This window comes from Chiloscyllium plagiosum, unplaced genomic scaffold (genome assembly GCF_037043375.1).
Source record: "Chiloscyllium plagiosum isolate Xiang-an unplaced genomic scaffold, Cpla_swu_hap1 HiC_scaffold_22, whole genome shotgun sequence".
In the NCBI taxonomy this organism is placed as follows: Eukaryota; Metazoa; Chordata; class Chondrichthyes; order Orectolobiformes; family Hemiscylliidae; genus Chiloscyllium; species Chiloscyllium plagiosum.
This window is the reverse complement of record NW_028270160.1, coordinates 23,738,835-23,763,417: the sequence shown is the minus strand read 5'-3', so window position 1 is coordinate 23,763,417 and position 24,583 is coordinate 23,738,835. Positions and strand designations below refer to the sequence as shown.

Here is a 24,583-nt window from a genome sequence, read left to right as displayed (position 1 = left end):
CTCAAAAGTCGCTATCCAGGCAGACGCCCCGTTGGCAATCGGAGGAAGCCTCCTGACCAGGGCGTCTAGGTCTGTCCGTGACCAGGGGACGTACTTCTCTACCCCCGTACTAGTGGCGAGAAGAGGCGCTTGAACGGGCGGCATAGTGGCGAAAGTCCCCTGTATTGGGCGGCCGTGGGAGTGATGTGTAGGACCCCTTATCAAAATCCCCAATAATCTCCCCGTCGTCCTCCGAGGAGGTGGTATCTAGCTGGGAGTCATACTTGCTCCCTCCCTTCACAAGCTTGCTCTGGAGGCGAGCTCCCGTAACAATTAAAGTGTCCCCTTCCACAGCAATGGACCTACTGTCCTGCCGGGATTTTTGAATTCCCCGGGACGCCTGTTCAGACTTGGTGGACTGGCCATTCATTGAAGCCAATTTGTCATGTCTTCCCAGGGAAGGAAACTTTGGGGCATGGGAGCCATCCTGTCCCAGCACGGGGCAGCACCCCTCCCCTTGTACCTCCACGTCCTGTACTTCCCATTTCTGTGGGATGCCGTCCGGTTGGCCGATCCGACACAGACTGCCCCCTGCCTTTACCATCCCCATCCCGGCTGCGACCATTTCAGTGAGGGCGTTTAGTTTCTGCTCATGATTATTGAGCACACTCTCCAGTCGCTCTGTTACACGGTCTCGGATCGGGTCCTCACACGCGATATTTCCCCCTAGAACTTTGACAACAGGCGCCTGTATGGTTGGCCCTTCGCAACGCGGTTGGAGCGGACACAATGGTGCCCTGGTGTCCGCAAGCGGGGCCGTGGGCGATGCACCGGGAGCGGGTGATCCTGACTGTGGGCTGGTGTAAGGGGGTGGCGGACTTCCCTCGTGGTTGGCTCCTCGGGTCGGCACGGCCACAGGAGAAGTGTAGGGGGTGGGGGAGTAAATTGGAGTTTGGCTCAGAGACCACTCAGGCTCACATTCTGGGACAGGACCCTGCTCACCCAATACTGGTGTGTGAATAGGTGAAATTGGTAAGTGGCTCTGGAAGCGTATCAGAAGCTCCCGCAAGTAAACGTCTTCATCCTCCCTTTTAGTGGAAGATTTGGCTAAATTAAAAAACCCTTTCATGGTTTCCCCTTTCCCCTCCCGCAGGTAGGTTAGGACTTTAGCTTGGAAGGCATCAAATTCGCTTGTCGTAAAGAAGGGTTGGTCATCCTTAGGAAACCAGTTCTTAACCCGCCACAGCTTGAGACTATTCTCTAGGTTACGGACCTTTCGTTTAGCTTCCATAGCAGTATTATTCTCCCTTAACTGGGTCCTGATCTCCCCCAATATCTCCCCTGTTGGTGGCCGCGAGTCGGGGGTTTTCGGGACTGGGGTGGACTCGTCAGTGTATGCATCAGTGGGTCAAGTCACAGTCGCGGCTAAAAAGTCTAGCTCCCGGGTAAGACCGTCCGAAACAGTTGGGCCATTAGGGGAACAAACCGGTCTGTATCGCCACTGCGGGGTAAAGGTCACAACCCTTTTTGTTTTCCATTCCCGGGAGCTATCAGTGCTCGGGGGTGCCCACCCAGCGGGGGGCTTGCCTAGCACAATTGTTTGGAGAGCCGAATAATGTGACCTGTAGAGACCGTCCAGAATCTTGATCATTAATGTGGGATTTTTAAATGTTTCCCTCAATCTTGTCAGGATTATTCCCTTTTGTTCTGGTGCTTGGGCAATCACCAGGTCCAACTTTTCCTTATGCAGGGCTACGCTATCCAGCAGTAACTGACTATGAATAGGCATGTCCCCACTGTCCCTGCAGTGCCACCAGGGCACTCCGGGACGTGCTGTCCTGAGGTGAGTCAACTTAAGTGGTCCGAAATTCAGGTCCCCCATGTCGGATCTCCCCTGAAGGGAACCGCTTCAAGAACAGTACGTCTTTCAAAGCCTGACCTTCGCGTGGCAGATCTCTGCTCTTAACAACCGGTCTAAGGCAGACGTCTGTACGGTTAAACCCTCTTCAGGAGAAGAGCTCCAACCTCTGTCACCCCGGGTATGTTCGGTGGTCACAACGAATATACAAACAAAAAATTCGTCAGTTTTAAGTGCTCAGTAACATGGATCCAGGAAGTCGAATATGGTCAGCGCTCAGGTAGGTAACGTCAGGTAATCGTCAGGCAGAACAATCTGCAAAATCGGGCAAAACAGATATGCGCTCCGGCTCCGAAAGCTGCGCTAAGGATTCAGGTAAAAACAGATATGCGCTCCGGCTCCGAAAGCTGCGCTAGGGATTCAGGTAAAAACAGATATGCGTTAGTGAAATAAACACTCCAGGTAAGTTAAAAGGTTAGTAAAAGCTTACCAGTCAGGACTCTGCGATGCTGCTGTCAAATTGATCAGGTTTTTTGGGTTGGTGAGGGTCGGAGAGCAGACAAGAAACTAACTGAGAGTAAATCTAACTACTGGAAGCCTTAGATTTAACAGGCGCTTCCTCACCTTTAGAAAACTTCGGCCGAAGGTTGTCTGCTTCCTGATCCGCCAACGTTGCCAACTTGCCGTTGTCTCTTTTCGTTCCCGCGTCGGGGTCACCAAATGTTAAGACGGACCCGCGGGGTCCCGTCTTTGCGTATTCTTTCAGAAGGAGAGACTCACACTGGCAGCTATGGTTAGACGCAGACAGCAGTTTATTCACAGAATCTTAACTGGTACAACGAATCTACAAGCATGCATTCGTTGGAGAAGGCGTTCTGCCTTCCCGTTCAAACTTGACACAATTATACTTCGCACTGCCTGGAGTCCCCGGTCAGTTCGCCTTCCCCATTGGTCCATTCATCTGCACGCGCTGGGGATCCGTCCTCCTATTGGCCGCATCGAAGTGCCTGTCCAGCTCCTGCTGTGCTTGACAATGGCTCAGCCATCCCCGGGAGCGGTTCCGATCCCGTATTCAATAGTTCATTGTTTCAAGGAATTACTATGCGTCTGACAGGCTAGCCATTTTCAATAGTTTCAGTTTAACTAAATTGTCAATTACACTTATCAACTTTAGACTTAAATAGAGCCATTCACACTCCATAGTTACAGGTTCCGATAGAGCAATTCACACTTGTCTAACAGTTACAGATTCCGATCGGTTTCTTTATTAATCCCGAGTTTCGATGGGGCAATTGATACTAGCTGGTATTTACAGGCTCCAAGATTTAATTAACATTATGCATATCCCTTACAAGCTCCAGCTAGGTAGTCATGCAGTCGCCTGCAGCAGCTCGCTTTGCTGTTGTTAACCATTTTAGGGCTAGAAGTGTCACCCTCCCTAGCCCTACATTAAACACTCCAGTGAAATCTCCCCAACAACTTCTAAGGATTCACTCGATCTATCCTGTCTGTACCTGACATATGCTTCCTTCTTTTTCTTAACCAAACCCTCAATTTCTTTCGTCATCCAGCATCCTCTATACCTACCAGACTTTCCTTTCACCCTGACAGGAATATACTTTCTCTGGATTTTCGTTATCTCATTTCTTTAGGCTTCCCGTTTTCTAGCCGTCCCTTTACCTGCAAACATCTGCCCCAATCAGCTTTTGAAAGTTCTTGCCTCATACTGTCAAAATTGGCCTTTCTCCAATTTAGAATTTCAACTTTTAAATCGGGTCTATCCTTTTCCATCACTATTTTAAATCTGATAGAATTATGGTCGCTGGCCCCAAAGTACTCCCCCACTGACACCTCAGTCACCTGCCCTGCCTTATTTCCCAAGAGTAGGTCAAGTTTTGCACTCTCTCTAGTAGGTACATCCACATATTGAATCAGAAAGTTGTCTTGTATGCACTTAAGGGTTTAGATGGAGAGGAATTTCTTAACACTGGCAGTCCCAGTCTATGTTTGGAAAGTTAAAATCCCCTACCATAACCACACTATTATTCTTACAGATGGCTGAGATCTCCTTACAAGTTTGTTTCTCAATTTCCCTCTGACTATTAGGGAGTCTATAATACAATCCCAATAAGGTGATCATCCCTTTCTTATTTCTCAGTTCCACCCAAATAACTTCCCTGGATGTATTTCCAGGAATATCCTCCCTCAGCACAGCTGTAATGCTATCCCTTATCAAAAATGCCACTCCCCCTCCTCTCTTGCCTCCCCTTATATCCTTCCGGTAGCATTTGTATCCTGGAACATTAAGCTGCCAGTCCTGCCCATCCCTGAGCCATGTTTCTGTAATTGCTATGATACCTCTCTTATCTTTCTAGGAGTTAACCCATCTATGTGACTGTATCTGAGACTTTTCCCCCCTTCCTTTAACTGTCATCCATCACATACTGTTGCTGTTGCAAATTCCTCATTGCTTCTAACTGTCTCTCCAACCGATCCATTCGATCTGATAAGATTCGCAAGCAACAATCGTGTGTTTTGCTTCAAGCCTGCTAGTTTGACCAATCGAATTGCACCTGGAACACACTGCCTTACGATTGCCTTTGAAAATCAGAAAAAGTTGGTGTCTAGGCTATCATCATATATTTTTGAGGGGATCCATTCTTTTAGTACTTTATTATTTGGGTGATTTCTTAAGTAGCAGAATTAAAAAACTTGTGAATTACCCTTAACACTCGTATTGTTCTTGCACCAGCTGGACTAAAGAGTTTAATTTGTACATCCTCCAGTTCGAAAACTGGAGTTTCAGGTTGATGTATTTCGCAATGACCTGCAGTCTAATGAGGAACATGGGGCACATACGTTTTTTAGCAGAAAGACATTGCTATTGTAGTCTTTGATCTGCACAGTCACTATCCTGGGATCTGTCAGCTTCATCCAGCAGGACAAAATTTTGAGGGGATGCTGGAAGATTGCCAGTTCCTGTGTTTCAGGAGCTCAGGGAAAATAGCCTCATTGCCATGATGGCAAGCAAGCAAGTGACTTGACTAAACTGTTCCACTGTGGCTTCAATATCCAGCTTTGTTGAGATTCACAGACTTCATTTTGTTAGTGTAGCTCATGGTAGTAGTCCATGCTCCACAGTGGTTTTCAGCAGTTGTGGTGACCTCCCCAGCTTTGTTTTAAATGAAATATTCTTTTCTGCTGATAAATTTATCATCTGTTGATTTTTGTACATGCATCTGACATTTCTTGTGTTCAATCGCATCTGCATAATCTGACAGAGTTTTAACCTATAATTGATGCATGGCCTAGCCATCCCTACAAAGACTAGGCATACAAACTTTACACAAACTCTGGCAGATAAAATGTGAGCAAAGTATAAGCTTTTCCATCAAGAACCTTTTCCTCTCTAGTGATAGAACCTTACACAAATGATTAATAATGTATTCTCCAACTGTCTGTCAAATCGACCAGGGCTAGCTAATAGCAATTAGTATATGTGATGCATGCTGTTTTCTTCTCTGCAATTGCCACCAGGACAGAACCCCACTGGTCCTCACCTACCACTCCACCAACCTCCATATACATCGTATCATCCGTCGTCATTTCCGCCACCTCCAAACGGACCCCACCACCAGGGATATATTTCCCTCCTCTCCCCTCCCCATCAGCGTTCCAAAAAGACCACTCCCTCCGTGACTCCCTCGTCAGGTCCACACTCCCCACCAACCCAACCTCCACTCCCAGCACCTTCCCCTGCAACTGCAAGAAATGCAAAACTTGCGCCCACACTCCCCCCTTACTTCCCTCCAAGGCCCCAAGGGATCCTTCCATATCCGCCACAAATTCATTTGCACCTCCACACACATCATTTACTGCATCCGCTGCACCCGATGTGGCCTCCTCTGTATTGGGGAGACAGGCCGCCTACTAGCGGAACGTTTCAGAGAACACCTCTGGGATACCTCCGGACCAACCAACCCAACCACCCCGTGGCTCAACACTTTAACTCCCCCTCCCACTCCACCAAGGACATGCATGTCCTTGGACTCCTCCATCGCCAGACCATAGCAACACGACGGCTGGAGGAAGAGCGCCCCATCTTCCGCCTAGGAACCCTCCAACCACAAGGGATGAACTCAGATTTCTCCAGTTTCCTCATTTCCCCTCCCCCCACCTAGTCTCAATCCCAACCCTCGAACTCAGCACCACCTGCCGAACCTGCAATCATCTTCCTGACCTCTCCGCACCCAAACCCACTCCGGCCTATCACCCTCACCTTATCATCCTCACCTTAACCTCCTTCCACCTATCGTATTTCCAACGCCCCTCCTCCAAGTCCCTCCTCCCTACCTTTTATCTTAGCCTGCTTGGCACACTTTCCTCATTCCTGAAGAAGGGCTCATGCCTGAAACATCGATTCTCCTGCTCCTTGGATGCTCTGTGACACCACCAGTAAGGGCTAGACAGAGCTGGTGACCACCAGGGAGACAAGTAAGCACGCACAGGCAGTGCAGGTGTCCTCTTTGGCTACTCCCCCTCAAACAGGTATGCCATTTTGGATACTGTTGGGGAGGCTAGCCTCTCAGGAAAGCATCATCAGCAGCAGCCAGATCAGTGGTACTACGATTGGCTCTGTTGTGGAGCAGGGAGAGTCTAAGTGTTGGCAAGCAGAAGTGACAGTTAACTTTGTAGACATGCACAGGCGCTTCTGTGGCTACAAGCAAGACTCCCTGGTGCCAGGATCACAATGTTTGAGAAGGCACAGGGTATTCTGGAGGAGGAAGAGATGGGTGAGCAGCCAGAGGTGGTGGTCCGCATTGATACTAATGACATAGAAAGAGAGGAGGCTCTGCAAAGAGATTTTGGTCATAAGTTGAAAAGCAGGAACTCTCGAGTTGTAATCTCAGGATTACTTCCTGTGCCATGTGCTGGTTAGGTGAGGAATAGAAAAGTATTACAGTTAAATGTGGCTAACCATCTGGTGTAGGAGGGAGGACTTCATTTGAGATGTCTTCTGGGACAGATGTAACCTGTAAACTGGAGGAGCATTAATATCTCGTCACGGAGGTTTACTAGTGGCACTGAAGAAGATTAAAATTAGTGTGGTGGCGTACAGGAACCAGAGGAAGGAGGTCAGCAAATAAAATGACAGAGGAAGAGCCTGAGACTAAGGCCAATAAGACTGAGGAAGGAGAAGCAGGGAGAGGTTACTGAACATGGCAGGACTGGTGGTCTGACTTGTGTTTATTTTAATCTGAGGAGCATGTCAAGTCAGGCAGGTGAACAGAGATATACATATCAATCCAAGATCTAAGATGTCATAGCTATTGCAGAAACTTGCTTTAGAGAGGGACAAGATTGGCAGCTTAACATTCCAGGATTCACATGTTTCAAGGTAGATGGAAGGGGATATAAAAGAGATGTAGGAGTTGTGCTACTGATAAGGGGAAATATCACAACTGTACTGAAAGTGTTGGGGGGTGGGGTGCAGCTTGGACACCTCACTCAGTGAGGCCAGATGAATAGTACTCAGGAACAAGAGTGCAATCACTTTGGGTTTGTCCTAAAGGCCTGCCAGTAACTAGTGGGTGAGAGAGGAGCAGATATGTAGACAGATTGCGGAAAAATGTAAAAACAACATGGTTGGTGTTAATGTAATTTTAATTTCCCTTGTATCAACTGGGACTTGCTTTGTGTCAGGGGCTTTGGGGGAGAATTATTATGTCCAGGATAATTTGTTGAAACCATACTAAACCTGATATTGGGGAATGAGTCTGCCTAAGTGACCAAAGTTTCAATTGGGGAGCATTTCAGAAATAGTGATCATAATTCTGAGTTTTAAGTTACTGCTTGATAAGGATAAGAGTAATCTTTGGATGAAAGTACTGAACTGGGTGAACTAGCTATCACAATTAGGTCACAACTAGGGAATGTAGATTGGGTCAGCTGTTTGAGGATAAATTCGCATTTGGCATGTGAGAATATTTTAAAAGCCTCCTGATTGGACTTCAGGACCAGTATGTTCCTGTGCAAATGAATGATCAAGATGGCATTATTCAGGAACCTTGGATGATGAGAAATTGAGAATTTAGTCAAAAAGAAAAAGGCATAAGCACGAATTAGGAAACCAAAGACTGACAAAGACCTCGAATTCAAAATTAGCAGGAAAAATACTCAGGAATTTGGAGAGCTATAAGGGGCCATGAAATCCCTTTGGTAAATAGGATAAAAGAAAATCCCAAAGCATTTTATACATTAGAGGGTAACTTGGGAAAGAGAATGTCTACTCAAAGAAGGGAAACTATACATGGAGCCAGAGGAAGTAGGTGATATCCTGAAAAAATACCTTGCATCGGTATTCACAAAGGAGAAAGACACAGTGAATGAGGAGTCTTGGGAGGGATATTTTGATCTTCTCAGGCATGTCAGTATGGGAAAAAAAGATGGTGTTGGGGTTTATGAAAAGTATTCAACAAGGTTCCGCATGGTAGACTGGTTAGCAAGGTTAAATCACATGGAAGACCGAGAAAACTAGTCTTTGGATATAGAACTGGTTCGAAGGTAGGAGACAGAGGGTGGTGGTTGAGGCTTGATTTTCAGACTGGAGGCCTGTGATCAGCAGTGTGCCAAATGGATCGGTGCTAGTTCCATTGCTTTTTGTCACTCACTTAAATGATTTGGATGTGAACATCAGAGGGATGGTTAGTAAGTTTGCAGATGACACCAAAACTGGAAATGTTCTGGACAGCTAAGAAGGTTACCTCAGAGTAGAGCAGGATTTTGATCAGATGGGTCAGTTGGCTGATTAGTGGCAGATGGAGTTTAATTTGGATAAATGTGAAGTGCTGCATATGGGAAAGGCAAATCAGGGTAAAACTTATGCATTTAATGGTAAGGTCCTGGGGAGTGTTGTTGAACAAAGAGACCTTGGAGTGGAGGTTCACAGTTCCTTGACAGTGGAGTCGCAGGTAGATAGGATAATGAAAGAGGCATATGGTATGTTTGCCTTGATTGGTCAGTGCATTAAATATAGGAATTGGGAGGTCATGTTGTGGCTGTACAGGACATTAGTTAAGCCACTTTTGGAATACTACGTTCAATTCTGATCCCTGCTATAGGAAGGATGTTGTGAAACTTAAAAAGGTTTAGAAAAGATTTAAGGATATTGCCAGGGTTGGAGGGTTGAGCTGCAGGGACAGGCTGAATAGGGTCGGGCTACTTTCCCTGGAGCATTGGAGGTTGAGGGGTGACCTTACAGGGGATTATAAAATCATGAGGGGGTGTGGATAGGGTGAATAGACAAGGTCTTTTCCCCAGGGTAGCAGAGTCAAGAACAAGAGGGCAAAGGTTTAAGGTAGGGGGGAAAAAATTGGAATGGGACGTAAAGGGCGACTTTTTCAAGCTGAGATTGGTGCGTGCATGGAATGAGCTGGCAGAGGAATTGGTGGAGGCAGGTACAATTACAACAGTTAAAAGGCTATGGATGGGTACATAAATAGGAAGGGTTTGAATGGATATGGGCCAAACACTGGCAGATCGGACTAGATTAGTTTAGGATACTGGTCGGCATGGATGAGTTGGACTTAAAGGTTTGTTGCTATGCTGTACATCTCTGACTCTGTAACCTAATGGTATGCATCCCAGTATGCTGAGGAGGTTAGGTGAAGAAATTACTGGAACTTGTACGAAATTTTTGCATCCTCTTTAGGCACAGTTGGGGTCCCAGAAGACTGGAGAATAGCCAACATCGTTTCTTTGTTTTAGGTGATCACCAGGGATAATTCAGGAAATTACAAGCCAGTACACCTTACTATGGTAGAGAATTTATTGGTGAAGGTTCTTAGGGTTAGATGTACTCATATTAAGGAATATAGACTGTTTAGCAATAGGCAGCATGGCTTTGTGTGGGGAAGGTTGTGTCTCACACTTGGTTGACACTTCATCAAGAAACCTAAAAATGATTGAATAGGTCAGGGAGGTAGATATTGTAAACTGTATATGGACTTTAGCAAGGCCTTTGAGACTACAAGGTCGGCTGATACAGAAGGTGAAGCCACATGGCACATGGAATCCACTGGGAAGGTGGATACAGAACTGGCTTAGTCATGGAAGACAGTCACATTGGGAGGGTGATTTTCTGACTGAGATTTGTGACCAGTCGTGTTCTGTGGGGATTTTGGTGCTGGGGCCTCTGTTATTTGTTTGTAACATATATATATATATATATATATACACACACACACACCTTTTTTGTTTCTAAAATGATTTGGAAGAGAATTTAGGTAGTCTGTTTAGTAGGTTTGTGGACAGCACAAAGATTGGGGGAACTGCCAATAGTGAAGAGGATAGCCAGAGGATACAGCAGAATATAGATAGACTAGAGAATTGGCAGATGAAGTTTAATCCAGCCAAATATGAGGTGATGCATTTTGGAAGGTCTAATGCAGGAGAGAAGTATACAGTCAATGGCAGAACCCCAGTAGCTTCAACATAGGAGGATCTAAACGTACAAGTCCATAATTTCTTGACTGTGGCAACACAAGTAGATAAGGCATATGGTATGCTTGCCTTCGTTGTTCGGGGCTTAGAGTGAAAAAAATTGGCAAGTCACGTTGCAGCTGTATAGAATTTTTGTCAGACCACCTTTGGACTTGTGTGCAGATTCTCGTCACCACACTACCAGAAGAATGTGAAGGCTTTGGTGATGGTACAGAAAAGGTTTATGGGTTTCGAGGGTATTAGCTATGAAGAGAGATTGGATAAACTTGGTTTGTTTTCATTTGAACGTGAGGGGCAGTTTGACAAAATTTAGATGAATGGGTCATGTCTTTTTGTGGCTAGTCTATTATATCCTGGTGGCTAGTTTTCTGCCGGTTTGTCCAATGTAGTGTTTGTTACAGGTCTTGCAAGGTATTTCGTAGATGACATTAGTTTTGCTTGCTCGATAACTGTAACAAACACTACATTGGACAAACAAGCAGAAAACTGGCCAGCAGAATACATGAACATCAACTAGCCGCAAAAATGACATGACCCACTCTGACAAGTATTTTTACATACAGATGAGGGAGGACACCACTTCGACTGGGACAACACATTTATCCTTGGACAAGCCAAACAGAGTCATGCGTGAGAATTCCTCGAAGTGTGGCATTGCACCCAGAACTCTATCAACAAGCACATTGACTCTGTATTAGCTATGATGTCCCAGTAACATGTACCTAACCGTGCCCTGAGTTCATCTGCCTTCCCTGTTAGGCCTTTTGCATTGAAATAAATGCAGTTAAATTTCAGTCCTACCCTGTGCCCTGATTGTTTGACTTGCTGTTTTTCCTAACTGTACCAGTCTCGGATTGATATCTTTTCTCACTATTTTCCTCGGTCCCACCCCCCACCTTACTAGTTTAAATCCTCCTGAGCAGCTCTAGCAAATCTTTCTGCTAGTATGTTAGTCCTCTTCCAATTCAAGTGCAATCTGTCCTTCTGGGGTAGAAGTGATCTGTATAAGAAGAGATTGCACTGAACCAAAAATATGAACCCTTCTCCCCTGCACCAGCTCATCAGCCACACACTCATCTGCTCTATCCTCATATTCCTCCCCTCATTAACTCATAGCACCAGGAGCAATGCAGATATTACTACTCTTGAGGATCTCCTTTTAAACTCTTGCCTAACTTTCTATATTCTCCCTTCAGAATCTCATCCTTTTACCTTTCTATGTCATTAGTTCCAGTGTGTACAATGACCTGCTCTTGGTTCCCTTACCCTTTGAGAACATTCTGCTCTGTCTCCAAGCTATCCTTGATTTTTGCTGCCTGCCGCAGAAATGTCTGTCTGTGTTTCTGACTAGAGAGTCCTCTATATCTGTGGTCTGTTTCGATCTTGCTTGCACTCTAGCATGTAAATCTGAAATTATTTAAAAAAAAACCTCAGTTATCTCACCAAGGACCTTGTTTAACATTTAGTGTAAGTCACGTGATTTTGATTTTAAAATGTTGTGTTGATCCCCTGCCAAGGATTTTCTGACTCTTTCAAAAAAAAAAGTCACCTTCACGGAACTGAGAATTAAAAATACGTTTATCTTTACTTTGGAACTGAAGTTTCCAAATGATGTAGAATAAACTTTGAACACAACCTATCCCATAGAAATGATACAGTGTAAAATTGAGCTATTCGGCCCATCATGTTCATGCTGCCCCAAATGCACCCTTTCTAATCTCATATTTGTGCACAAAGCCCTGAAGCTTACAGCACTTAAGATGCAGATCCAGGTACATTTTAAGAGTTTAGGGTCTCTCTCTTCGCTCAGGCAGTGAATTCTAGGCACCCACCACCGTTTGCATAAAAGGTTTTCCTTTTGCCACTTTGCTTGAATGTATGACCCCTGGTTTTTGAGCTCTCTGCCAAGGGAAATAGATTTCTCCTGTCTATGCTACCTCTTGATTTTGTGTACCTCAATCATGTCACCCCCTAGCACCTCTGTTCCAAGGGAAATACCCCAAACCGTGCCAATCGCTCCTCATAGCTACAATTCTTCAGTTCTGGCAACATTCTAGTAAATCATCTCTTCACTCTCTGCAAAGTGATTGTGTCCTTCCTCTAATGTGGTGACCAGAAGTGCGTACAGCACTCTAGTTGTGGCGTCACCAGTGCCTTGTACAGTTTCACCATTATATCCCTACTTCTGTATTTTATATCTCTGCCAATAAACAAGAGCATTTCATATGCCTTCTTTACAACTTTATGTAAGTGTCATGCTACTCTAGGAACCACCAAGATCTCTTATTTCATCTACTCCTCTCAATATATTCTTTATTGTATATTCCCTTTTATTGTTTGGCCTCCCTGAATGCATTACCTCATACTTCGGGTTGAACGCCATCTGTCAATTGTTATGGACCAGACCAAACTCCCTCAAAATATATCAACGTTTTATTTTTTTAAAGGCTGTGTAAGCTGTTGTGTTGCAGAAGTGATTCAATTAATCCATTGCTAGACTTTTAGCTAAACACACTTTATTCTTACTCTAAAGTTAAAAGACAGACAAAATAGGATAGGCATACACTTAACTATTGAAATACTTAAAATAATATTTTATTTAACTATTAATTTTCAACTGTTCCAGTATAGCAATATCCCATAAACATACCCTTGGCAAAGGCAAATTCAGTAAAACAGATTTCCCTCACTTGCTGTCTCCTGTCCAGTCCAGGAGAAAGGAACATTGAAAGAAATAAACTAGCAGCAGAAAGAGAGACCGAAATCCATCAGTTTCAACAGCCAACTCTAAATCCCAACTGAAAGCAAAATTAAAACCCTGGGTCTGTATGACCTTGATTCCACCCACTCACTGTTCATTTGTCTAGTTAAAAGAAAACACTTAGGGAGCTCCAAGCTGTTTCCCCACTGCTTCTGAAGCACACATTCTGCCACCCATATGGCAATACTTCTCTGCGTGAGGAACAGCACAGACCAAATCTCTCATAAAGACACAATTCTGTTGCTCTTTTCTCCCAATTCCATTAACACATGTATACCATTTGAGCTTACAGCTATCCTCTACATGCCAATTCTTGTGTCTTCTGCAAATTTTCCAATTCTGCCCACCCCAGCAAAGGTCAAGTACAAATCATTAATGTATAAAACAAACCGCAGGGGTCCTAGCACCAGGCTGTATGAAAGACCACTTGTGAAAGCTATCCATTTGCAACTGCACCCATTGATCATTATCTTTTTGTTTTCTGTTAATTAGCTAACTTTGGATCCAATTTGACATATCACCCTGTAACCATGGTCCTTTTCTTTTTTGACCCATCTGATGTGTGGAACTTTGTCAAATGCTTTACTAAGATCTATCTGGACAACATCCACTCCTCTACCCTCAAACCTCTATGTCACCACCTCAAAAAAACTCATCACATTTGTAAGGCATGACCTTGCCTTAACAAGGTCATGCTGATGATCTCAGACTAGTCTGTGCCTTTATAAGTAACAGTTTATCCAGTCTCTCAGGATTGGTTCTAATAATTAGCCACTGCTGAAGTAACACTAATTGACCTATAATTGTTTGGTATTTCCTTTGTACCCTTTATAAAGGGAACCACATTTGCATTTCTCTAGTCCTCCGGCACCTCACCTAATGAAGGTTGGAAAATAATCTTCAGAGCATTTGCAATTTCCTCCCTGACTTCCTTCAGCATCCCTAGGAACAATCCATCCAGTCCTGGACACTTGTTCACTTTCAAGGGTTTCACCTCCTCTAACATTGTCCCTCATTATGATTACTTTGTTTGTTATTTCACACTGCTCTTAGATTATGTATCCACTTCATCCCTTTTCTTTGTGAACACAGAGACAAGTATTCATTTAAAATTCTTTCCCTATCTTCTGAATCTTCACACAGTTTCCTTAGAATAGAATCCATACGTGTGGAAGCAGGCCATTCAACCTATTGAGGCTACACCGCCCCTCCGAAGAGATCTCTCACAGACCTAACCCCCCCCCCCCAAAAAAAAATCCCTGTAACCCTGCAATTCCCATAGCTAATCCACCTAGCCTGCACAACCCTGTACACTATGGGCAATTTGGTATGGCCAGTCCACCCAACCTGCACATCTTTGGGCTGTGGGAGAAAACCGGAGTACTGGTTGAGAGAATGTGCAAAGTCCACTAACTCAGTCACCCAAGGCTGGAATCAAACCCAGGTCCCTGGTCTGAGAGTCAGCAGTGCTAACCATTGACTCACCATGCTGCCTTTCTTCATTTTTGATAGGTCACACTTTTCTGATAGCTACCCCATTGCTCTTTACAACTTGTGTTTCCCTTTATCTTGCTAATATTTTTTTCATGCTCTCAATTTGATTTTTTTTTTATTTACTTGATCACTATACCTTCTAAACTCTTCTAGGCTACCTGCAGTTTTGAGGTTTTTGTAGCCATTATGAACTCTTTTTCTGTTCAATCTTTCCCTGTATATTTCTAGACAACTATGGGGGTCTAGATTTGGCAGTGCTACTTATTTTTGGAGGTGAAACGTCTGTGCCTCAAAGGTTTTGCTTTTTAGAGCCTCCCACTGGTTTGCCACTTTATCCTTTAGTAGTCTTGTCCACCTCAGCCAAATCACTGCTCAGTTTTTTAAAATGTCTTCCCCCAGTTAAAACCTTTACTCCTGATGGACTTGTCCTTTTTCCATAATAATTCTAAATCCAATCGAATTGTGGTCACTATCCCTGATATGGTTGCCCATTGTCAGTTCGAGTTGCTCATCTTAATTTCCTAAAACTAAATCCAAAATTGTGTCTCTTGTTGGATGCATCACGTTTTTTCAAAAATAAAATTACTGGATGCAGTACATTAACTTTTCACCCTTGTGCCCCTTGTATTGCTTGAAACTCAGTTGATATTGAATAGTTAAAATCACCTACTATTATTGCCCTCTTATTCCCATCGGCAAAATCTACAAATGTTCTTCTACCTTCCTCCCACTATTTGGGGGTCTGTAGTATAGTAGCGTGACTGTCCCTCTTATTCATAAGTTCGACCCATAAAGTTTCATGTGTTAACCGATTGAGTGTGTCATTCCTTCTCACAACTGTCATTAGTTCTTTAACTAGTACTACTAATCACCTCCCTTTTAGTCACACACTCTATCCTGCCTGAGAATTCTATTTGGGGATGTAGAGCTGCTATCTCTGCCCCTCCTTTAGCCAGATTTCTATTATAGCAATAACAGCATGCTGCCATTCTTGTAATGCTCGCTGGACACTTTTAAATTAATTTCTTTTGTCTCTCCAAGTCTCTGACTGCATCATTAATGTTCCACCTCCTGTTTCCTAATCTGAATCTGATCCATCTAAGCCTACCTTTTGGTTTCCATCCCCTTGTCACACTAGTTTAAAACCTCATCAGCACTAGCAAAGGCCATGAGAATATTTGTTCCGTCTCTGCCCAGGTACAACCTGTCAGGCTTGCACAGGTCCCACCTTCCTCAAACACAGTACCAGTGCCTTGAGAATCCAAACCTCTCCTTCGTACACAGTTTCTCCAGCCATGCATTCATTTATTCTATCCTCGTAGTCCTGCTTTCGCTTGCACATGACACTGGGAGTAATCCTGAGATTAGAACATTTTAAGGTCCTGCATTTTAATTTATCTCTGTTTATTCAGCTTTCGGGTCTTCAGTCTTGCTTACCTATGTCATTGATACTTATATGTAGCATGCCCAGTGGATGTTCATTCTCCCACTCCAGAATGTCCTGCAGCTACTCCATGACAATCTTGACCCTGGCACCAGGAAGGCAATATACCATCCTGGATTCATGTCTGCAGTCACAGAAGCATCTGTCTGTACACTTTACTTTTGAATCCCTTATCACTATAACCCTACTGCCCATTTCCTCCCCTTCAGCATAGTAGAGGCATCTGCGGTACATGACTTGGTTGATGTTGCTTTCCCCTGAGAGTCTATACCCAACCTGACAGTACTCAAAGTAGTAATTTGTTTGTGAGAGAGAGAGAGAGAGAGATGACCATCGGGGACTCCTGCACTTCTTTCCTGAGCCTTTTACTTAGTCTGATGGTCACCCATTCCCTTTCTGCCTGTGTAATCCTCACCTGCAGTGTGATTGCTTTGCTAAACCTGCTATCCGTGACATTCTCAGCATCATCGATGCTCCAGAGTGAGTCTATCCACGGTTGCAGTTTCAGCTCCAGCTCCATAAAGGCAGTTAGCTAGTAGCTGCAGCTGGGCACACTTTGCACATGCAATCATCAGGGACACAGCAAGTGCTCCTTATTTCCCACATTGCACAAGAGGAGCACACTACAGGTCTGAGGTTTTCTGTCATGACTTCTCTCTAAGTTAAGCAGGTTAATCTCTTGAAGAAAATTTAATTAAACAAAGGACCTTCCTCCACTTCAAACTCTTCTCTTATAATTGTATGTCCCTACCTTTCATTTAAGCTAATATACTTAAAATAATACCTTTAAAAACTGCAAGACAATACCTGCATGTATCACTTACCAGTTGGCTGTTTCCATTGGAACTGCCACTTTCTGAACTGCCTAGACTGAGACTAAGCGCCACACTTAGTCTTTCAGTTTCAGCTTTACCTACTCTGTATCTCACTTAATTCCCAATTTTCCCCCAACTTCAAAGCACTTTTCTTTAGCCAAACAGCACTGAGGGCCTGAAAAATAATGCTTCTGAATGGAATCAAATCAGTTGTTCCATGAACAAACTTCACCTGAGAGTGACCGAGCTGACTCTTGTTTCAGAAATATGCCTGAAACTATACCCAATCATATGAGGAGGTTTTAGGTACCAGATTCAAGAACTAATTTAAGATTCACCCTGAAATAAAGTTTAATTCCCACTTACCCTTTGCAACTTACCCCTTGAAAATGTTTCCACCCAACTCTAAAGAGTACTCATTTAGCCAAATGACACTGCCCATTCAATTATCTTATCCAAAATATTAGGATATAGCACATCTTCGTAACAGTTATCAACCTAATGTTTCTACATGCCAGTGAAGTTTTTAATGTAAAGTCATGAATTGTAATTCACTTCTATCTGATAATCTGCTTTGAAAAATAAATTTCTATGAGGCGTCTGCCTTTCTTTTCTATTCTATAGTGATGGGATTTGAATAATAACTGTGTATAGGTAAAAACAATGACTGCAAATGCTGGAAACCAGATTTTGGATTAGTGGTGCTGGAAGAGCACAGCAGTTCAGGCAGCATCCGAGGAGCAGCAAAATCGACGTTTCGGGCAAAAGCCCTTCATCGGGAATAAAGGCAGAGAGCCTGAAGCATGGAGAGATAAGCTAGAGGAGGGTGGGGGTGGGGAGAAAGTAGCATAGAGTACAATATGTGAGTGGGGGGAGGGAATGAAGGTGATAGGTCAGGGAGGAGAGTGGACTCCCAGGTCATTTCCTCTGCCCTGAAGCTCTTCAACCATGACTCCACCCTCTTCCCTGACCTATCACCTTCATCCCCTCTCCCACTCACCTACTGTACTCCATGCTACTTTCTCCCCACCCCCACCCTCCTCTAGCTTATCTCTCCACGCTTCAGGCTCTCTGCCTTTATTCCCGATGAAGGGCTTTTGTCCGAAACGTCGATTTTGCTGCCTGAACTGCTGTGCTCTTCCAGCACCACTAGTCCAATAACTGTGTATAGGCTAGTTGCACCATCGTGTGGACATGAACATCAACAGCAGTATATTTTTTCACATGGCTGTTGGTTTTATTTGCTTTCTGCAAGCATTATTAATTTTTTATTTGACTTGATGAAGCCAGTTGCAAGAAGATACATTGAAATATTTTTTAGATGTTATATCAATTCAGCTGCAAACCTCTCTTACTAATTTATACTATAAAATTAAACAAAAATCTTAAACTAATTTATAATGCACACCATATTCTCCTTCTGCACTGTGATTGAAAAAATCATTACATCAACTCATTACATGAGCACGTTGGCTCAGTGGTTAGCACTGCTGCCTCACAGCAGCAGGGTCCCAGGTTCGATTCCAGCCTTGGGTGACTGTGTGGAGTTTGCACATTCTTCCCGTGTCTGTGTGGGTTTCCTCTGGGTGCTCCAGTCTGAAGATGTGCAGATCCTTCTGACAGAGAAAGATTGATTGATTGATTGAGATTTTATTTTGCACATATGCAGTTTGAGCATGCATGGCCATATTTGGTCCAGAACCTGTCCCAGTAATCAAGCGGCTGTTCGCGACTCTACAGCTGAGAGAGTTTTGATAGCATGAGGTGGCTCTTAACACTTGAGTGCACATCATCCATGTGATGCTGAGGCTTGTAGGAAAAAGTCCCATGTTATGCAAAAACAGACATTGCTGGAGAAATTCTGCAGCTCTGGTGGCATCTCTGGAGAGAAAGCAGATTTAATGTTTTGAGTCCAGCAATTTACTTGTTTGTTTTTGTTTCTAATTTCTAACATCGACAATTCTTTCAGTTTTTTGTCTTCAATGACGTACCTGTGTTAATCACCGCTCAGACTGACTGCCCTTATGAGTGTAAATTTGTAGTGAATGAGCAGTGACATGTGCCTTTACAGAGCACAGGAGATCATTTAACCTCTTTTTGAACTTTGGGTGAATTATGCTGCCCATGGACACTGACCAATGCACCTGTCTTGGTCTGATGGGCGAGCCTCCTGCTGTCATTGTTTGGAGGATTACTTACTTTATTTCCTGGACTGCTTGGACCAGAATCTATAGTGGGACCTAGCTGAAACTTTGGGCCTGTTTTTGTCTGATCTAGAAAGTCCAAGGGAGTGGTGGTGAGCAATGTATGCCATTACAATGCTGCAGGTTTGCAGTGAATTGAGGGCAACTAGGAGGTCTATAAACATGGCTCCTTACTTTCAACCCCAATGGGCACCAGAATTCTGAGCTGTTGATCTGTCTCATAAAATGTGCTGTTGAACCTCTGCAAAAACTAACATGCACATGCACTAAGCTGAAAATTGCATGACCACAAGAGAAAAACCTGAGTTGTCTTTGAGTACACATCGAGGAGAAAGTGAGGACTGCAGATGATGGAGATCAGAGCTGAAAATGTGTTGCTGGAAAAACACAGCAGGTCAGGCAGCATCCAAGGAACAGGAGAATCGACGTTTCAGGCATGAGCCCTTCTTCAGGAATGAGGAAAGTGTGTCCAGCAGGCTAAGATAAAAGGTGGGGAGGGGCATTGGAAATGTGATAGGTGGAAGGAGGTCAAGGTGAGGGTGATAGGCCGGGGTGGGGGCGGAGAGGTCAGGAAGAAGATTGCAGGTTAGGAAGGTGGTGCTGAGTTTGAGGGATTTGACTGAGACAAGGTGGGAGGACGGGAAATGAGGGAAACTGGAGAAATCTGAGTTCATCGCTCATGGTTGGAGGGTTTTCCTAGGCGGAGGATGAGGCGCTCTTCCTCCAGCCGTCGTGTTGCTATGGTCTGGCGATGGAGGAGTCCAAGGACCTGCATGTCCTTGGTGGAGTGGGAGGGGGAGTTGAAGTGTTGAGCCACGGGGTGGTTGGGTTGGTTGGTCCGGGTGTCCCAGAGGTGTTCTCTGAAACGTTCCGCAAGTAGGTGGCCTGTCTCCCCAATATAGAGGAGGCCACATCAGGTGCAGCGGATGCAATAAATGATGTGTGTGGAGGTGCAGGTGAATTTGTGGCAGATATGGAAGGATCCCTTGGGGCCTTGGAGGGAAGTAAGGGGGGAGGTGTGGGCGCAAGTTTTGCATTTGTTGCGGTTGCAGGGGAAGGTGCCGGGAGTGGAGGTTGGGTTGGTGGGGAGTGTGGACCTGACGAGGGAGTCACGGAGGGAGTTGTCTTTTCGGAACGCTGATAGGGGAGGGGAGGGAAATATATCAATGGTGTTGGGGTCCGTTTGGAGGTGGCGGAAATGACGACGGATGATACGATGTATATGGAGGTTGGTGGGGTGGTAGGTGAGGACCAGTGGGGTTCTGTCCTGGTGGCGATTGAAGGGGCAGGGCTCAAGGGCAGAGGAGGGGGAAGTGGAGGAGATGCGGTGGAGGGCATCGTCGATCACATCTGGGGGGAATTTGCGGTCTTTGAAGAAGGAGGCTATCTGGGTTGTATGGTATTAGAACTGGTCCTCCTGGGAGCAGATGTGGCGGAGACGAAGGAATTGGGAATATGGGATGGCGTTTTTACAGGTGGCAGGGTGGGAGGAGGTGTAGTCTAGGTAGCTGTGGGAGTCGGTCGGTTTATAGTAAATGTCCGTGTTGATTCGGTCGCCCGAGATAGAAATGAAACGGTCTCGGAAGGGGAGGGAGGAGTCTGAGGCAGTCCAGGTGAATTTGAGGTCGGGGTGGAAGATTTTGGTAAAGTGGATGAACTGTTCAATCTCCTTGTGGGAGCATGAGGCAGCGCCGATACAGTCATCAATGTAGCGGAGGAAAACGTGGGGGGTGGTGCCAGTGTAGCATCGTATCATCCGTCGTCATTTCCGCCACCTCCAAACGGACCCCACCACCATTGATGTATTTCCCTCCCCTCCCCTATCAGCGTTCCGAAAAGACCACTCCCTCTGTGACTCTCTCGTCAAGTCCACACTCCCCACCAACCCAACCTACACTCCCGGTACCTTTCCCTGCAACGGCAAGAAATGCAAAACTTGTGCCCACATCTCCACTATTACTCCCCTCCAAGGCCCCAAGGGATCCTTCCATATCCGCCGCAAATTCACCTGCACCTCCACACACATCATTTATTGCATCCGCTGCACCCGATGTGGCCTCCTCTATATTGGGGAGACAGGCCGCCTACTTGTGGAACGTTTCAGAGAACACTCTGGTACACCCGGACCAACCAATCCAACACCCTGTGGCTCAACACTTCAACTCCCCCTCCCACTCCACCAAGGACATGCAGGTCCTTGGACTCCTCCATCGCCAGACCATAGCAACACGACGGCTGGAGGAAGAGCGCCTCATCCTCCGCCTAGGAACCTTCCAACCACAAGGGATGAACTCAGATTTCTCCAGTTTCCCTCATTTCCCCTCCCCCCACCTTATCACAGTCAAATCCCTCGAACTCAGCACCACCTTCCTAACCTGCAATCTTCTTCCTGACCTCTCCGCCCCCACCCCCACTCCGGCCTATCACCCTCACCTTGACCTCCTTCCACCTATCACATTTCCAACGCCCCTCCCCCAAGTCCCTCCTCCCTACCTTTTATCTGCTGGACACACTTTCCTTATTCCTGAAGAAGGGCTCATGTCCGAAACGTCGATTCTCCTGTTCCTTGGATGCTGTGCTTTTCCAGCAACTCATTTTCAGCTTTGAGTACACATGATGACCACTTCTTGAACTGTAATTCTGAGGGGTGTGTGCATACATCTTTGAAGTTACTCGACATAATGAGATTTGTTAGTAATGGAATTTTGGATTTGTTAAATTTAGACATGGAATTTAAAAGAAAAGGAGTAGGGAAGTTCGGTCGAATCTTTATAGAACTATAGAGTAGTTTGTCAATAGTTAAGTATCACATCAGTTCTAGTTGTCATGTTTTGGAGGGGATTTGTGTGTCAATAATGGGTGAGGAAGATATTTATCAGTATGGATTTGGGGATGGGATATTTCAGGTATTATGAATTCAGTGGATCGAAATGGCTGTCTGACTTGAAATTTTGACCAAATTTAATGCTTTTGTTTCAGTTAACTGATGCATTTTGAGGCAGCACATTTCAAAGATGTTTATTTTTTGAGAATGCAAATTCTGCAATGTAATTAAATATGTGGATTCTAATGTTCGTTGTTGTGATCATTATCTGACAATGAAAATGTACACTTCATGTTTCAAATATGATTTAAGTTGTTTAATACTGAATTTTGTGAGTTGTTGCTATATGTCCCTGGGTTGACTAAGAACGCATGTCACAAAACAATTGAAATATTACATTTGTATTCTAGGACCAGATTGCTCTTTGACTGTTCCATCAATGGAATCCTACTGGGTACTGCCAAACATTAAACCCTTTAGCCCCAGTGTGAGCCGTGCATCTCACAAGGCTGTTGTATATGGGAAGTTTATGTGGGTAATTGGTGGATATACCTTCAATTATAGTTCATCGCAGATGATCCTTAAGTAAGTATGTGTTTGTAATTTAGTCTTAGCAGTTGTTGTATTTCACTTGAAGACTTGCATGTTTACTCATGTAAATTTGATGATCTCTTAGCTCTTCTTATTTGTTTGATAGTCTGCAGAGTTCAGACATCTGTTATGTTTGGAATCTCCAAGTATAGCAATCTAAATAGGCCACTTGCTTTTTTTTAAATACATTGACATTCGACATTTTCCCATACATTGCATTTTTAAAAAGCTTTTTAATGAAGTTCCATGCCGTTTTTCTATATACAAGCTACGAAGTGACTTTTGTTTGAAACCTAAGTTCTCCTATCTGAAATTTCAACAAGTTTAATAAATTTTCACTTTGCAGGTCCTTTTCTTTCATCAGATCAAATTGCCAATGGTTGGAGTTAACTAGAAAGGTCTATGAAGACTTGTAAAAGGGATTCCTTGTTAGTGTCTGGTTGTGACATGCAGATTCTCTATATAGTTCTGAAGTTTTGGCGTCTCTGGTCTCTAAATTTACGAGGAGATTTCATAAACTGCTGCTTCTCCATTTCCTTGCTATTACAGCATGATTTAATCTGACTTTGCACAATCAAGTATGATACCACCCAGATTTGATATAACATATCTTTCCCTAAAATTTCAGTACAATGTTCCAGAAAATTTACTGAACTGTAAATAACTTGCATAGGTTTTCTTAATATTCCTTGCATACCTTCTCCCTAGCTTGGCTGAAGATATTGACACCTAATATGATAATCCTTAGGTGCCTGTTGCCCACTGGTACATAAAAAATGATGAGTATTGGCAGAATCTTTAAATTGTGGGCTGTTCACACTTGAGCCTCCTTGTGCCCAAATTCAATGTTCACATATATACTTTTTAGTAATATCTTTGGATAGTGATTTGAGAATGCAACCTGAAGTGAATGGCTCACCCACATTCAGGACTGCTAAACATCAGCAGCCACTGTGTTGTTGATCAAGTAGTCCGATTGTGATTTGAAACTGAATTATTTTCTGTATGTCTCATTTACGCAGTGGTTTTACCAACTAAAGTGCTCCTTGATGACACCGTAGCATTTATATCTAATTGAATTCTACGCAACAACTGACGTGGAGGCTTATTTGTTGAGCTTGGCAAAGGCTGAGATTGGTAATAGGATTGTGGAATATTATGATTAGGCAAGAAATTGGAATTGAAGTCAATGATTAGGTATAATATAGAATGACAGCATAGGTTTGAAGTGCCTAATAGCCTAATTCTATTTCTTATCACCATTTGTGCTAGATATTTATGAGCACAACCTGATGAGAAGAAATGTGAATGGTCTGTTGTGATAAAGCTGCTCCTTTAACAAGTTTATGCAGTCCTTGGCTTTTTTTTTCAGACGTCATAAATGACACCGACTTCGAAAGGTCTGATGTGTAGGGTTTTGGAGCTTGTTTGATAATAGCTAACAGATACTGCCTCAGGATGAAGGCTTTCAAGTTTAAAAACAAACACTTCTACAATGAAAGAGGAGTGCCCAGTTCTCCCAGCTCAGCTTTTCTCTGGTTTGGTATTTAGCAGTAGTGTGGAAAAAAGCTGCTGGACACAAAAAAAAAACAGGTCCAGGCTGGAACTCTCTCTTTGACTTCTATCTTGTAAGAACCTGTTTGATTTTTTTCATTTGTTCCAAGGGGTGTTTATGGGGATTCTTGCAAGATTTTGGAACAGCATCATTAAATTGGGATAATCTATTGGGTTTTCAGGTAGAATAAGTTATTCGGTATTCTCTTCACTTTGTTTGTGTTTCATTCAGTAATCTTGTGAATAATTCTGTTTGTTTAAAACTAAGTGTTTTGACCAGCTGATTCTCTCCTGGAATATCGACTTTTTACCTGCTTAAAACAGCTAGCAAAGTTAGGGGTCTGGGCTACATTCTTGAAGTCTTTTGAGGGGTCTGACCTGGTCCATAATACTGTCTATTGTTAGCGATTTTTGAGAAGATTTGTAGCTCAGTTTGATGGTAAGTATGTAAGTTAGCTCGCTGAGCTTGAAGATTTGTTTTCAGACGTTTCGTCACCATATGTGGTAACATCATCAGTGAGAGTCTCCAGTGAAGCGCTGGTGATATGTCCCGTCTC

The 24,583-nt window shown here is 44.1% G+C and overlaps 1 protein-coding gene across 1 annotated transcript in view; it reads left to right on the top strand.

Moving 5' to 3' along the window:
• atrnl1b (attractin like 1b) overlaps positions 1-24,583 on the top strand; it is a 947,890-nt gene that overhangs the window by 74,992 nt on the left and 848,315 nt on the right. The window contains exon 6 of the mRNA XM_043712811.2: positions 22,292-22,466. Within this exon, the coding sequence (XP_043568746.1) occupies positions 22,292-22,466 (175 nt within the window). The remainder of the gene's footprint in view (positions 1-22,291; positions 22,467-24,583) is intronic.